The 17880-nt window shown below is 38.7% G+C and overlaps 1 protein-coding gene across 1 annotated transcript in view; it reads left to right on the plus strand.

Annotated features, from left to right (window-relative positions):
* The first annotated feature begins 499 nt into the window (after positions 1 to 499).
* LOC145671184 (ubiquitin carboxyl-terminal hydrolase MINDY-3 homolog) overlaps positions 500 to 17880 on the plus strand; it is a 71921-nt gene continuing 54540 nt past the window's right edge. Inside the window, exons 1-2 of the mRNA XM_081740032.1 lie at positions 500 to 925; positions 11819 to 11952. Coding sequence (XP_081596158.1) covers positions 820 to 925; positions 11819 to 11952 — 240 coding nt within the window. The 5' untranslated portion in view covers positions 500 to 819. The remainder of the gene's footprint in view (positions 926 to 11818; positions 11953 to 17880) is intronic.

Raw genomic sequence — 17880 nt, forward strand, 5'->3', positions numbered from 1 at the left:
GAAAAGAAACCCTTGAATAATTATATCAAACACTTTTTATTTTGCGAAAGTGTTTATTTTTTTATTTTGCGAAAAAATTACAGCTATGTCGTTAAAAATGAAGTACTTCTACTCTCGGACTATTCCTAAAACTAGAGTTGAGAAATGTAAATTTATATATTGAATATACAACCAAATATAGCCTACATCTGGTAATCATTATGTAATCAATTTGTATACCTCCGTTATCATTTCGTATAGTCCAATCCTGTTGCAAATTTAAAACTTCTAAAATTAAGAAATAATACAAAGTACTTGAGTGACCACATAGTGTGTGGTAAATGTTAGGCCAAACGAAATATAAAAATAACATTTTGGGTTCCCTCCGCAGCAAAGTATTTTCATAGTTTTTTCGGACTCGAAAATAACGTTATTTCTGAAATGACTCTATAAACAGATTAGCAACGCTGCCGGACCACTTCAATTGCTATCTTTCGAGTTCGAGCTTCATTTCACGATTTGCACAAACTTATATTGAAAATCTAATATTGGAGAACTCTATATATTTAATTTGCAATGTAAAAGGAAAAAGCACTCGAATATCGTTCAGACGAAAATTAGAAAGTACGGTAAATTCATTTAATTTATATCAATGTAAAATTTCGTGCGAGTAACGCGCTTCAATTTTTCGACATTTCTATCGATGACACCTGAAGATGGCACGCTAAGTAGCAGCGTCTGTTAGCGACAGTAGGATAACGTGAAGTACATGTAATCAGGGATTGGAGTAGGCATATTGAGAATTTATTTCAGGTATAGAAATTCCCCGTGTTTGCCAAAATGGCTGACAATTCCAGTGCGTCGTCAGACGGTGAATTAAATGAAATGCAAAAGTTATTATGGGGCCAGTATGTTAAAGAGGACGTTTTCCGAAGATGGACGCAAGGTAGGCATTGGCGTGAAATTACCAGTTACTGGAAACACTGCCGTAAAAGGTTGAAATCCTCGAAGATGCATATCCATTGTGAATTCGCAATGGACTTTCCAGAGTAGAAAACTTGTAAGAAGTATCAAATACTATTTTACAAGTAAAGTGTTCGTTTACCGGTGTTGTTGCAGATAACTGTTTTCAAATTTTCATTAATGTAATTCGCTTTTTCTTCTTAATTTGTTTACAAAGAATGTTGAATTTATTATTTTATATAGAATTATAAATTGGTGAGTTCAGTTATTTAATTTATACAAGGTACGTAATAGAACTCATTTTTGAAGTATTATGAAAATAATGTCTTCCGTAATTTTGCTTTTCTCGGTCTCTCTTCTAGACTGCCACAGAAACCAAATAGATTGAAGTTAATTATTTAAAGTTTGAAGAAATTGCGCATTGGTTATATTAGCTCTCACATTTCTTTCAGTTACTACTAGTACTGCAACAAAGTGTGTGCATTTTGTTCATTGGGTCAATGTTCCGTTAAGGGGGTCCAGTGTCTTTGACACCACTTCTTTTTATTGATTTTCGTTTGATTACATAATATAACGTTATATTAGGGTAGGTTAGGTTACGTTAGCTTAGCTTAAGGGGGTTCAGTGTAGCTTTGGACCCCCTTAACGGAACATGTACCCTACGTTAACCTGTTTTCAACGTTTTAGTATTGTTTGTTATTTTAATATAGGCCTATCTTACCAAGAATTATTTTTCTTTCCTTTACGTCGTTCTCTCTTAACTGTTAAATCACAAGTATTTCCTTTTTTGCTTGCTTTTTACTGGCACGGATTCATTTGTATGTATTACTGCGCAAATTAGTACCTTTCAACTGTTAAGTATTGCAGACGGCGCCTCCTATTCAGAAATAACGAGAAGAGTATCCTTACCTTCTAATGTTTGCAACGAGCAGTACCGTATAAATAAAATCTACTACTGTATTGTTAGATAAACTTGTAAGTGGGGATTTGAGGCAAAGCCCCTATCAAATACGTATCCATTGAACATCACGAATTACAAGTGCATACGACAACACTTCTTTCCTGCATTAGGATACCACAGGAGGGGATACTTATATTCATGAAATATGAACTTCTCTTGGCAGGAAATGCACTATTACTGGCTTAGAAAGGGTTTCTTAAGAGGATTTGCATTAATCGGTTCAGATTGACTTCGGGAGGGCAGAGTATAACTAAAGTGTTTGCACATATGGCATAAAAACTACAGTACGTAAAATACAGATTAATTTAAAAATACAAACCAACTTATGCTATGTAGCACAAAAGTACAACGAATGATATCTAACCCAGTAAGACAGGAGCGCAGCAGGGGGAAATAAGAGGTAGCGAGGGGATACGTCCAAAGGGTTAGGCGCGTCAGTTACTGTGGGTATGCGCGTAGACAAAGAAAGTGGAAAACCACTTTATATGGCATAAAACGCATATCTTTCGTTCTTTGCGACGGTTCTATGATCACTTTGTACATTGCCTACATATAACACTTCAATTCATATCTTTCTTATGGAGTATTACGTGGCAAAGAACAATTTCCGTTTTGTATTCCTACGTTTTTATACATGTAAGATTTAAAATCCCGATATTTCTTGGTTATTTGTACCAGGGTTGGCTGGCTTAAATCAGCTGGTTTTTTAACTGTTGAAACGAAAAATGCTTCAAATCGTATGAACTTCATTGTGACGTTTCCACCTATCAAACCATCTTCATTAGTTTTATTTCCTTTTCACCTGTTAATCATGGCATCCCATGGTCAATTCTCGGTCGAATCACAATCCCTTTTTTCAAGTGTAAACCAAGTAGCGGTTCGGATGTCACTTTAAGCGAAAATAATCTTACCTCGATAGGTCCTATTACCTAAAGATTTTAAGCCTAAACACACGAAACGAAACCAAATTATATGCATGAATGTCTGTTGTTTTATAAAGAAGCCAAGGTTTCTTAAATATATTGATAGAAATTAGCAAAATTTATTGACTGCCTATATAGCTTCCAACATTAGTTTGGATTGAGCTTTCAGTTTTAATCTAATTGAATGATATCTACATTTGTAATTTAATATCTCTGTTTTAGCGTACTGATTATGATAAATTGACCACAAAAGTTTACATACAAAGCAATAAGAGGATTTTTTTCGTTATTGTTTTGCATTTAAAGTAATAATAGGATTTTTTCCAGTAGCTAAGGCGGGAGTTTCCCGATATACATAATTCCGTATAATGGTTTCATTTGTGCAACTGTTTATCTTTGTGTCCTTCTGAAATGACTCTTGACAGTTATATTAACAAATGGAAAGATAAGTACAATGTATTTTTATCAGGAATCCTTCGTGAGTGAGTTGGGTTGCCAACTGGCCGATTTTGACCGGCCTAGCCGGAAATATTGCTGATATTTTGATTAAAGCCGGTGGCCGGTACAAACATCTTACCAGACCCTATATGACCGTTTTTTTCTAGTTCCAAGCAATTTCATCTAGTTCGAAATATAAACAGTAATTTTCATTCTGTAAATACAAAATTATTACCTTTCACCATCTATCAATGATTAATATATTTTGCTCATGTGTTTAGATAATTTTAGAGAGATGGAACTGTATCAGGGAAAATTTGAAATCTATTGAGAGTGAAAAAACACTTCTTAAAGCAATTTTCTGTGGAGTCAATCCATTCTAAGTGATCAAGCGTGTGCCGCTCGACCATTTGCAAAAAGTCTAATTTTTTCATGAATGTTTATCCTATATCAGGGTCTTCAAAACCACAATTAATTATCTTTTACAACATCCCATGGCGACACAGGGGCTGGCGCCATTTTTCGATTTTAGGCGTTTGCGTTGTTTTGAATATCTCAGCATGCATTTGCCGTATAAAATTGAAAATTGCGGACGTCTCCAACTCGTGCAGAGCTAAAACTTTGATCTCTTTAACATTTTTGGACATTGAAAACATGTTTGGGAATAGGAAACAACTGACGTAGAGGTCTGAATTTGTGTGTGCATGTAGTCCAGGGACATAAGTTAATACACAAAAATTTACAGATTTGCAGCTGCTCCCAAAGGTCTAAAAAAGAAAATCGTAAATTGGGGAATGAGTGAATGCCACTCACCCTATGAGTGAGTCGGCAGACTCATCGCATTTTGGCCAATTATTCCCGGTTTCGAGTCCAAGCGGAGAACAATTTCTCTCGGATGTAAGCAGAGAAGTGGTTTGGATTCCGCTTTAAGCTTATTTGACCCCTTCCAGCATAACTCCGTTGTTGCATAATCACACCAGGGCGAAATGAACATATTTCTGTCCATGTGTAATATAAATACATGAGCAAATTAATTATTTAAAGAAAAAAAAAACTGGTTTAAACCAAAGAAACAGGTTTTTGTTTTTTTCAATAAAAACCATGTCTTTTTCCAACCCTGATTTGAACAATTTCTATTGTGAGATCAAATGACATATTTCTCCTGTAGATTTTACAAATTTATGTCCCCATAAAATGGGATAGCACCCAAACTTGTGCCCCTTTCTCCACATTTAGTTCAGACGCAAGTCACTTTTTATAATTTCAGCTCTTCATTTCTGTATTTCCCTCCGTTATTGCGACATACACGTTCTAGATTAATAAGAAACTAATTTTGAAACTGCCATATTATGCTGTATTACCTATTTACCACATATAACATCAATGCGCAAACTAATATTGCCCAGAATTTTACTTCGTTTTTCTACTTAATCACCGTACACTGATTACTTTTATTACTTTTTGTTGTTGTTGTTACTGTCATGCTGACATTGTCTAATTCAATTTTTTCGTGAATGCTGTATTTCGGAGCCGCCATCTGCGGCAGTTACCCCAAAAATTATTTGGTTGACTTCACACGCTCCAGTTGGTATTCTTTCGCAAAACACCAAAAGTAGATTGGTTTTGCGACAGACGAGGTTATCTTTATAGGTAATGCATGGTCGGTTCAATTATGCGATAAGATAACCACCAATCCATGCTAGGTGATCACTACAAGATAGCATTGCATCCCCAATCCGCGTCAGAACATGGCAGATTAAGAGGAAGTGCCTCCGTAGGGAGGGACACGTTAGTGAAGGTGTGAATGCGCAAAAAGTAAGATTTTTTTTTTTTTTTTTTTTTTTTGTTTGTTTCAACTCATACCTACTAATAATAATATTTGTGGTGCTGGTTAATAGTAGTCCGTCAAATTAAAGAAAAAAGAAGAAGAAGAACGACTTTTCTTGGCTTAATTGATTCTCTAAGCCGTTCTGGGCTTTTATTACTCTAGCACATGCCCAAATAATTGGATACAGATTGATCATATGAGTTCAAATGGAGATGTCCTAAGAATGTATGCGTATGGTGAAAAATGCAATCTAACTGTTGCTAAGTTGCCACTGTAAGCACGAATGCAACGAGTTCGCTTAACTGAAGCATCACATTAGTACACGATGTTAGTCACTGTCACAGAGCGTCTGGTCTTATCCTAAAAACGACTGTGCAGAAAACAAGCCAATTTGTGCTAGGTTGGCACTAGAAAGCACAAATGTAACCAGTTCGCTACAGTGGAGCCCCGAAGGGACGATACGTTTTTACACTTGCTGCATATTACTTAGTCACTGTTTTCACATTTGTAACTGTACTTGTAAACCTAAAATACAGCTTTCGCACATCGTGCAAAAGTACTCCGCGGATGGAAATTAGGGCATTAGTGCCGTATCGCCGGACCACTTTGACAACTGAAAAGTACCAAAATGTACTGATTCGGTTATATTTTGTTGGAATACATTATGTTACGTTAGATGACTTTATGTTAGAGGCATAAAAACTATAGTGCAAAAGCAGAAACCAACCTGTGCTGGGCGGCGAATAACGAGCACGGATGCTATCTAACAGAGTCAGCACAGGAGCGCAGTAGTGGGGTCCGAGCGGGGCGAGGGTGTGTCCCCGAAGGGAACAGGCACGTCAGTGACGGTGGGCATACGCATAAGTGAGGGTAGTGACAACATGTGGGTTTTGGTGATAGTAAAAATTTCAATAGCACCTGACGTGGTTTCATACTTGCAACGCTTCACTTGTTAACATACTATACACCTTCTGTACACTACGGGAGAGATTGGGATGTCTGCTGAGATAAGTGGAGGGACCACCGCTGGCTTTGTTCCCGTGGCATGCATTGTGGCCACGGTGTGCCAGTGGAGGGGGGGGATTGCGGTGGTCTCTTATTATAGTGACATGTATAACAGGGAGACATCAACCTACCGGCGGAGGTGAGCCCTCGGGTATCCTCTGAAATGGGCGACTAACTAGTGACATTCGATCTGGGAGAGTACGTGTGACCTCGCCACGTCCTCAGCGAGGTAGGTGGTCTTTGGCTGCCGCCCCTACCGGTGGGAGTGTGCCCTCGGATACCCCCCGAAGTGGGCAACTAAGCCGTGCTCTTGAGTCTGGGAGATAAAGCTGCGTGGTACCCCAACACGCTAAAAAGAGTGGGTGGCTGGTGTGGGCGGATCCAGCGCCCTACCGGGAGGATGATGTTGGGTACTGCCCTCAATGAGAGTGTAATGCGTTGTCTTGGGTCCGGGATGGGATACTTAGTACTAACGCATACTCGTACCTCAAGAGCGCTGAGGAAGTGGGTCCCTCCTTCGTTTCAGTTTTTGGCGTCTTGGCTGGGTGCAGGAGCCACGACCCTACCAGGGTAGCCGCCGTTCGCAAATGGCCATTGTCTTTAAAGCTAGACAGTCTACATCAGCCATTGAGTCTGGTAATGCAGTTAACCTCTCTCGTAAGAAGAGGTAGTTCTGTATTGTTTGAACTACCCTACCGAAGGAAGGGTGTGGGTGTCCCTTCTAATGGTGGTTTACACGTACCATTGGGATACCAAGTAGATTTGCTACAACGTGTACGTGGTACCTAAACACGTTAAAGATAGGTAGCCCCGTATTGTTTGGGCGGGCCTACCAGGGGAGAGACAGCTCCTAAATGACAATGCATTGAGCAAACAGTCTACACCAGTCATTGGCTCTGGTAATGTACGGTGTACCTCTACCGTAATTAGAGAAAGTCCCATATTGCTTGGACGACCCTACCTGGGGGAAGGGGTGTCGGATTTCTGCCTGCCGGGGGACCAAACGGAGGTGGGGGAGGGGCTAATCCCAGGAATCTGGGTAACGTTTCTGATCCCGCTAAAGGGAGGAAACTGTACGATATGGGCTGGCACCAAACCCAAATGGTGACTTAACACGTACCGTTGTTCCGGGATGAGATACGGGAGTATCTCGACGTGTGCGTGATACCTCTACACGACAAGTCGGTTGCCAGTTGTACGATAGAGGTAGGCAGGGCTGGAATTGAACAAGCTCCTTCGGGCATGCCTGGGGCCCCGGATTTGGGTTGGACTTTGCCGGGCTGTAGTCATACCGTGGGTTCGGTAGCTAGTGGGAGCCAATCCCAGGAATCTGGGTAACGGTGAATACGGGTAGGAGGTGTGTTTGCCTTATAACGCTCGGGCGCCATGCCTGCAGAGCATGTATGGACTGGCTCGCTAGTAGTCTGCCTCAACCAGTAGGTCAACTGGTAGGCACTCAGGATTTCGGTCTTGCCGCGCAGTGGGCGTATCCCACTCCCTCAGAGAATGGGGGTTACATCGCTTAGGCGAGTCAGGATTAGGGGACAGATCCTGACGGTGCACCGCGTGCACGAGAATACAATATCAGTATCGAGGATCTACTGGCGGGATGCAGAGTTAAGCGATGCCCGTCCATTAAATAGACCGAACGGTCTGGGGAGCATGAACGGTCGCGGGCATGCTCCCCATGCATGCAATTAAGCGTGGCAATAGTAGACTACTAGCATCAACTATGTGCAGAAATACATTCGCGTTCATTCAGAAGTGGCTTACCTTCAAAAGTGTAGCTTGTAAACTTATTATTTCCAATTTCAAGAAGAAAAGGTGTATAACAGTTTCCTGGGATTTCCTTTCCTTTAATAAATATTCCGCTAAATAGCCCTCGAAATGCTCTTCCTTATTCCCCAGCGTCATGCCTTTCTCGCTACTATATCATAAGAAATGTACCTCTCCTCGAAATAGTCCTTCCGCCTCCTCATACAGTGCCGCATACAACATCAAAAACAACCAACAAAAACAACTTTCTTCAATTTTACTATTTTACTTACCTCACTTTCACTTATTCCTCCTCACAAACTTAAATAAATTCTCCAATTGACCCCGTAAATTTCCTACAATTGGTCCGGCGATACGGCACTTAACCTGAAATTAGTATTTTGCACAGTCATTATAGCTTTTATAATTGTAATAGTTTCACACTTGTAAACATGAAACGGTTTTCTTACACCATGAAAAAATCTTCGATAGTGTAATTTAATATCCTGCACAATCCTCTTTCATACACATTCCCTCTTTCTGGCCGTAGAATTACCATTTTTATGACAGATTATTCTTACCCAGTACCCCCATAGCAGAACTTGCCGCGATCTGCGATGTGGTCGCAGAAAATTTGCCGTGCCTGTGCAGAAAAATTGCCAGAGGAAAATAAAGTAGCCAACAGAAAAGTATTAAAACCTGCCTGCTATGTGTATGTCTTAAATGCACGGACGACTCCTATAAATATAGTTAAACTATTTTTCACGTCGCGTAAAGCGTATTTTTAACAATCACAAATGTTTCTTCTGAAGAAAATTTTTGCTGAATTCCTGCAGAAAACTTTTCGCTATAAAAGATCATCGCAGAAAGAGCAAGTTCTGCCATCGGGCCCAGTACCCTGTTCGTTCTCATGATTGACAGTAGTGCCATTGTCCGTGTGTCCGTTAGGATATCAACTGAAACAGACTTACAATGCGGATTTCTTGCTAACCAATTGTGGGATTTCTTTTGCATTTATCATCAGTTCGTGTAGGCTGTACGCCATAAACGCAGGACTATATTGTATCGTATTGCTATAGATGATAAGCTCAAGCCATTGTTTAAAATTAGTACTGGTAATAGAGCAATTTAACTGGTTAATGTTTGGCTTTGTAGTAGCCAAATTTTTCCCATATATTTTAACATCAGTTCCTGCCTTCTGGCAACTTTTTCATTCATCCAGTAAAACTTGTGTGTCAGGTTTTATGTATCTTACCATCTCATGTTGTCTCTGAGACGTAGAGTTTAGTACATTGCAGGTGCAAATATGATTAAATCTAGAACTCATATTAAATGGTAGTTCACATCTAGGTGTTGAAAACACGTATATCCCAAAATAAACAAACGTACATCATCTAAGGAAAGTTGAAGGACCTATGTAGTTGGCTAGTAGAGGTTCAGATAGTCATATTTTCTATACCAATAACTTTATTTATTCATTACCAATTGTATTTTACAACTTACAGTGGATGTGAATTTTGAGTTCGATGTGGAGTTACCTTGATTGTTTCTTAAATTAGAATTTACTTTCTTCCTTATAGGTTAAGAACCTAATGTACCATTAGTAACGTTTTAGCTGCATTCACCTTATGAATGCCTGAAAGATATTATTTTCCGACATTTGAAGCTTTGTTTGCTTTATGTAGTCGTGAATACCAACCTCAATGATGAAAAATGTGTGGGTTGTTTGGGGTAGAACTGGATAATATAGTGGGTTGCACATAGCCCATCTCGATCCGTTTTCACTCAATCGTGACTTTTCTGTTTTTTTTTTTTTTTAATTTCATTGAAGGTACACGAACAGAAGTGTTGCTTTAATTATTTTTAGTGTTGTGAGATATTTTTACTTCATTAATTAATCATAATACATACAGTTAGGTATATCATTTGTGTCTTTTCGTACTCGGATGTAACCTGGGTGAGATGCGAAGTTGTTACAATATCTACCATTCAATCCAACAGGTAGATTGGCATGAAATACATTCATTAATATGTATAGACTTGCTCTAAATGTAGGCTGTCAACTCAGGCTTTTCACGTACTTTTCCTACTTTTTCATTCATAAGCAGATAATGTGTGAACTAAGTTCACGACGACACATGCATGTCATTCTTCGCAAAAGGAAAATGCTATAAATTTTCCTAATTTGCAATTATTTTCGTTGTTGCTATCTCATGTTTCAGCTCTTTTTTTTTTCTTTCTTTTCTTTTTTTTCTTTCACATAATCCAATGTTTGCAGGTGCCTAAAGTAACGAATAATATAGGTGTCTTGCTTGCAAACTATTCCGGGTATGCGCGACCAAATTGTGTCCGCCAAATAGTTAAGAATGTCCATGGCGGCAGTGCTCGGGAGAACTGCGAGAGAGATCTTGTTCTATTTTTCTTTCACAGATTTCCGGAGTCAACTTATTTTTTACACGCCTATTGCTCAAAGTCCTTTTAAGCAGTCCTAATCCACAAAAGTCCATTGGACTTGCGTCTGGAGACTTAAAAGGTATGGCTTGTATTCCAGTAGCCTCTTCAATTTGTTGGCAGAACAAGCGATGATCTTGATGTCTGATGAAGCTTGATGGATGCGGGCCATGTTGATCTCATTTTGGTATATATCTGGTAGCTCATGCTCATAGGTTAGCCTTAGGCTCTCCTTCTGAAAGTAGGGCGAGTTGCTTTTGCAGTTCTTCTTCATCCTGCGAAACTTCAATTTGCCGCAGAGACAGTAGCCAGCAAGCAACATGAACTCTTTCAAGAAAGCCTCTTTGCATGCTAGTACCCACTTTGTGAAGCGCTTCACTCCTCATCTAATGTAGCGACATACCGCCACCTTTAGTTTGACAGATGCCGCTCATACAGCTTTGAAGCGTTACATTTACATTCCCGTCGGTGGGCATCGGTAAGGAAATGACCACTACTCTTAAACAAGTTTTCATGATTTGGTCGTTAGCGCAAGTTACTGTTGACAATTACCAAAGACCCATTTAGACGATTCGCCATCTTCCTTTAGGTTGAGGATTTCTTTTGCATGACAGTTCTTTAAAGTTTTCGCGCGCGTGCTTATGTGTACGGTCATGTTGTCATCTCTGTTGGATAACCGAACGTTGGGGCAAGGGAGTCCTTATGTTTGCCGATCACCTCGTGATTAGAGTAAAGCTAATGCCACGACTCTTACAATGCTTCCTCTGTTGAAGTACTATACTTTCCGTCGCCAAGAGCTACAACATAACTCTCTCAAAAAGGACTCAGTTTTGGCGTCATTTTCGGCCCAGCGAGAAAACACAAACACTGTCTCACCGCTCACACTACACTGATAGACACGCCTGACCGAAGTCGAAAATTCATTCTGCGCGGTGGCGGGGGAGGAATTGCGTTTGATCAAACGTGCGCGGAAAAACCTGTAGTTTTGCACAATATTATTAAATATATTAGTTCCTTTTTTCTTCTGATGACATCTCAGTGATAAAGAAAGAGTTAACTGGGTAAAAATGTTAATTATAATACATATGAATATTTTCTTGCAGGCGTCGTAAAAAGTATTGAAATTTAAGTAAGAATTGTTATGAAAACGACCTTCACTGAGTTAAAAGAAATTAATACTGTTTAAATTTCAGGAAAAATTTTAAGAGTTTCCGAAGGAGGGAGACAAGTGCTAAACAGTTCTTTCCGATTTCCTAAACAATACATTTACCTTACAGTATAGAAACTTAAGTTCGAAGTGCAATTTTGAGTAAATTATCAGATGTTCCTCAAAACATTAACGACTTAATGAATGTCATGTTAAATATTTCACACGTACCCTGTAAGTAGACCTCAGGGTACAAAAATCTGCTTCGTTGTAATTAATGTTTACCACACTTTAAAAAAAATCAATAAAATAAAATAAAATAAAAAAGCCCTATACACTGATGCTGAAGTATATTGTATTGTTTGCAGGCTTTCAATTTTCTAAAGATGAACCATCGGCGTTAGTGCAGTGGGAAGGCGGACCATGTGCTGTCCTTGCACCTGTACAAGCATTCATTTTGAAACACATTTTATCGGAACCTGTAGGAAATAATTGGAAAGAGGTTAGTTAACATTTCTTACTTTTGTTAAAGTTTTCTATTCATTATTCGTTAATTCTGTATATTAAATTTATGTAATTTTTCGTGATTAAATTGTCGAACCTTCCTGACCCTTTTAAAAACCAGAGGTTTGTTCGCATTTGTGGACATGGTCACTGGTTTATTTGCCACTGATAATTGGATGTTACCTATTATTAAGAAGGAAATTAGATAGTTACGTGTATATACGATAATATTATTTTTACTATTTTACGATTATATTAGTTTTACTATTTAAAAGAAACAGCAGTGAATTGTATTTAGTTTTCACATTACTCCGTTAAGAGTGACCTTTGATAAGTTGCCTGTCTTCGTTGGAGAATACTCTCCTATAAAAGTTAGCTCTTCTAAATGAACTTTTTTTTTTTTTTTTTTTTGTGAGCATATAAAGAACTATATAAATGTATAAAATTATTAGAGAGATAGTGAAACACTTACTTTGTTATAAGAGATCTTTTGTACAATCTTGACTACTTATTCAGTGGCCTTGTTCAGTACGTTAAGTTGCTCACATGAAGAGCGAAATATTTTATGAACACGTTGCATTTTCGGTGCATGGGTTCTAAAATTGAAATAGGACCTCTTGATAAATTGATTGTTTATATAGAAAAAAAATTACTACGGAGATTTCTTCATTAAACAGCTGAAGATTTAACTATTCTTCCGTATAGTAACAATGTGAGTCTAGGTGTTGCTGCTTCTTTTCTTCATGTAATTTATACACTTGACTCAAACTCCTGTGTAAAATAAAGAATCCTTACACCAAAAGCAAAAATGTTCTTATAAAGTGATACGATCTTCATGTCAATGACTTAACCTGATAATCAAGGCCATGTAATAAGTGATCGAAGTGTACCGGAAAACTCTTAGATGCAATCAAGAAAGTAAATATTTCACTAACGTTTTTAATAATTTGATTTATTAATATGCGTCAAAGTCTGTTTTGAAGAAGTATAATTGTGTAAGGTCAAACTAACATACAGTAAATTCGCATCAGATATCACCAAGTAAAGTAACCATTCTAAATTGAGTTAGGATTTAGTTTGGCTTCGGCATGTGGAATTTTTCTCTTTCAGTACTAAGGCTATAGAAGACGTGAACTTATAGTTTTATATAGGATTGGAGTCATATGAACGTCGTATTGTCACTGGTATCTCCAACATCAAAATAATTCTAACTCTTGAACCACGAGGAAACTCACTTGATTAAGGCTTGCAAACTGTTTTTTGATTCGTCATTTAAAAAAAAAAAAAAAACTTTGAATAATTCTGTTTATCCTTCCACTACGCATATTCACAATTTCAGTTTGTAACCTTGGAGTAACGTAAATCTAAGAAGGTATTGAACTACAAAATAATAATAATAAGAAATAACTTTTATTTACCAATATAGAGTGTTTACAAAGTCTGACCACGGGCCATTTTCTCAGAAATGGCCCGGAGTTGGAGATTCCTGCTAACGCATAGTGCTTGTACGGCGAGAGGCCCACTGTTTAAAGTGCTAGTGATAAGTGGGTGACCCCGGGGCCATGGGTAATATCAAAATTTTCAGATAGAAAGGCATGTCAAATTGTATGTTATTCGAAGGCTCGTAAGAAACAGACTGGTAACGTTCATTCCATATCGATAACCAAACGGGATTAAAATGGTGGCAGGTCAAACTAAAAATTGTGTCAGTCATTACGATGATGTAAAGTATGAGTCTCAAGGGCCTTTTTCGCAGAAAGGTTCGGAGTTTGATTCTTACTAACACGTAGTACGTATACGGTGGGAGCCACTATTTAAAGTACATGTGGTAGTGGGTGACCCCCGGGGTTCCAAGTTGACATGCCTTTCTATTTGAAATATATTTTAGTTTGCCTCGGAGATCACCAACTTATCACAAGCACTAAACAGTGGGCCCCACAGTATGCACGTAGTGTTAGCAGAGATCTCCAACTTCGAACCATTTCTAGGAAGATGGCTGGGGGTAAGACTTTGTGGACACCCTGTATATTCTAAAGAACAATAATATAACAAAGTGTATGGCGTTTCATTTCAAATTGATATCTGAATCATTTGATGAAGTTCTAAACAATACAAAAAGAGGTTTATGTAAAGGTCTGCTTATCTTTCTATATAAATTTTTGGTTTTATATGAGCTAAATAGTGTAAATGATCCAGATTATGATAAGTTACTTGTTTCGAAGGTGATCAGTCACGTAAAAGTGTTATGACCAATAGAGAAATGATTGTAATATGAGAATTGCATGTTTACATTAGGAAAATATTTTACAGCTTGCAGGTAATTCAATTCAAGGTGAAAGCGGTTAGCGCACGCGCCTTTGGCGTGGGAGACCCGGGTTCGATTCCCGGCGGGAGCTCATGTGGTTCGGATTTCCACGTTAATCAGTAGGTCCACGTCTCGTATAGCTTCGCTGCTGAACGGGACGTTAAACTCAAAATCACCTCACCTCAATTCAAGGTGAGAGTCGTGCATGAAAATTGAGTAATGCGCTAATTGCATCTGTCGTTCTGTTCTAGGTTGAAGTTGGTCTTTGTAATAGCCTATAACAATTACTTTTTTTTTCTTTTATTCATCTTACATATGATATTTACAATGTCTGTACCCTTCCACTTATCCATGAGTCCTACTTATCTGTCGCAGAAATGCACTTTTCTCATATATCTTTTAAAAACGGTATCAAAATTTGGAAAAAAGACTGTACTCTTAGCCATTGTTCCATTCTGTGTACATTAGTCATAATTTTCAAACCACTCCTGTTGTAAATACTTCTTGGAGAACAAATGAAAGTACTGAGAGAGAGAGAGAGAAATCGGAAGTGATATGTGTGTTCCGAAGTCTGCAGCTTCAAGTGCACATATTATCTGATTGACTTACTGTAATACGTCGCTAATCTATACCTACGCCTCAGCGCATTACTTAATATTTAGACAATGGGCAATTTGGACGCTGGTCTGTACCGTCAGATATTAAAATCTACATAAAATTATTTTTTTTTTTCGAATCGATATAAAATAAATAGATGAAATAGTTTATGAATTGAAGAAGAATTAAGAGTAATCAACAGTCTCCTTGAATAATAGTCGTCCAGAGATTAATATATCTATTAAACGTAAAAATGCGAATATTATTAATTATTTATTTATGGCTGGAGATATAAAAGAAATGAAAATGTATTAATTTTAAAGTTTAGGTCGGGGAGACTTTTTTTCTCAATGAACCGTTCTTCCACCGATCAATGACAATGATAATCTAAATTTAGAATAATAAAGTAAATCTTATATTCTACAAAATTTTATGTTTACAAATATATCCACAAAATCTAATATTTCAGAATTACATTTAAATATAATAAGATGAAATGAATCTGATTTTATAAATTAAAAGACGTACATCTTGGTGGAAAATATTTTAAAATAGTTTCGGACGAGAATAGAAGCCACGCGTTCTGTAGAAGGTTTCAGTTAGTATCTAATAGAGGAAATGATGTAAGAAATCAACGAACCTGCGACTAAAGGAAAGAATTTTATAAATGTAGTAATAAATAAAAGAGAAGAGAATGAAAATGTAAAAAAAGAGAGGAAAAATATAATGAAGACATAATAATTTTAATGAATAAATAATGTGTTGATTAATTTGTGCAAGGGATAGTTGAAGAAACAGTATATATATATACAGATGGTGATCAGAAAAATGGAAACACCTGAACGAAATTGCAACTTACCAAATTGATATGGTGTCGGGCCACCTTTCGCCTTCAGAACAGCCTTGATGCGACGTGGGATGGAGGCATAGAGGTCGTGAATGGTAGCAAGTGGAATTTTACACCATTCCTCGTGCAGGGCATCGGCCAGTTCTGTGAGAGAGGATGGAGGTGGAAATCGTCGCCGGAGTCGTGTTTCCAAGACGGACCACAGATGTTCAATTATGTTGATATCTAGGGATTGGGCGGGCCAGGGGAGGTGTTGAACTTCATCCCGATGTTCCTCAAACCACGCTGCAACAACGCCAGCTGTGTGAATGGGTGCGTTATCATCCTGTAAGATGGCGTCATTGTCCGGAAACAACATCCAGATCATAGGATGAAAGTGGTCTCCTAAAATTGCGACATAATCGTTGGCAGTGATTCGTCCGCTAAGTGTGACCACAGGACCCAATGAAAACCATGATATGGCGGCCCACAGCATCACCGAGCCTCCGCCATGTTTCACAGTTGGGCGGAGACACTGCAGATCATAAGCTTCTTTGGGCGTTCTCCACACATAAACACGGCTCGTGGTTGGGAATAGGGTGAAGGATGACTCATCCGACCATATCACACGTTTCCAGTCTTAACGGTCCAAGTTACATGGTCGCGGCACCATTTGCGGTATGCGAAAGCGTTATGGTCCCTGATGAGCGGTTTGGCTCGTGCAACACGACACCGTAAGTTCATGTCATGTAATTCGCGACGGACTGTGATTATCGAAACATGGTGGGGGAGGTGCTGATTGAGTTCCTCCGTCACGTGCTCCGTAGTGGCAGGACGGTTCTGCGTGACAATGCGCTTTAATACCCGGCGTGACCTGTCACTCATGATTTTCTTCCGCCCACTGTTCCGCTTCCCAGATGTGGTTTTCCCGTGTGTTGTGTAGGCCGTCATCACCTTCGACACACTTCCACGCGACACACTTAACACAGTAGCCACTGCCGTCACACTCACTCCTCATAACCGCGCACCAACAATTTGCCCTCTTTGAAAATCTGAGAAGTCTCCCATTTTACACTACCTCCGTCTCCTGCAGCCACTGGACACTGCTGTTCCAATGCGCCTGACGTAGTATGGAGACCGACCTAACACACCACCACCAGCGGTCCGGCGCTGCGGGCGCCACGGCACCACTGCCAACCCATACATCTGACGTGTTGCCAACTACAGGTGTTTCCATTTTTCTCGTCACCATATATATGATGGAAGTCAAATATATTTAAAATCGTGTTACTTCTCTGTATTCTGAAATGCTCCATGTAATCTATAATGAATTTTACGAAGCATATATAACCAATTATGGTTTCAGTAAGATGTTCTTAGTTTCGCCGAGCTACGCTGTGTTTTGATTCCCAGATGTTGTCTCACATGTTATACATGAACTTCGAAGCTTCGTTCTTTAGGAATTTTCCCGTGACTCGAGCTAAGTGGGATGGCGATCGCTGTGTGATGGACCAACACTCTCAACGTTTCCAAGATTTGTCAACATTTTCCAACACACGCTATTGCTGTAGTATAATAATAAAGGAATTCCGCATAACAGCAAAACACATCGAAGTAAAGATAATATATATATACCACAGCAATTAGCAAAGTAATGAATTAACAACATGCACACGATCCTCATCACTCGGATTATTGCAGTACATTACATGGAAAGGTGTGTTGTCCTTGTGCAGTAGAACTTTCATGTTTAACACTTCTCTTTACATTCTTATTGCATTAACTGTGCGTAAGCATCCAGAAACAGGGTTCTTTAAAGTAATCAGTTAAAACTCCTTTTGCATTTCAAGGACGGTGGCCATAATTTAATATCGAATGTTGAGGTTTTGAATACGGGAAAGGAAGGCTTCTGATGCTCCGACTGTGTACTTCTTGCTCTGATTCGAATTATACTGGTATATGATGTAAGATACTTTATCGATTTTGATCAATGGTTTACATTTTGAGTACCCATTCAACAAATAACTTTCTCAACCTTAAATTTTTTATGCAAAATTATCTGTATTGAGCATGTAGGTATACATATGATTTCAGTTAACATAGTTTGTTGTATCACCTAACTGTATCATGAACATCATTGATGTTTTCCTTTGTGTGCATTGTTGGAGGATCCTCACCAGCTGCGTATTTCGCGTTGT

This window comes from Thermobia domestica, chromosome 15 (genome assembly GCF_964235325.1).
Source record: "Thermobia domestica chromosome 15, izTheDome1.hap1.1, whole genome shotgun sequence".
NCBI lineage: Eukaryota > Metazoa > Arthropoda > Insecta > Zygentoma > Lepismatidae > Thermobia > Thermobia domestica.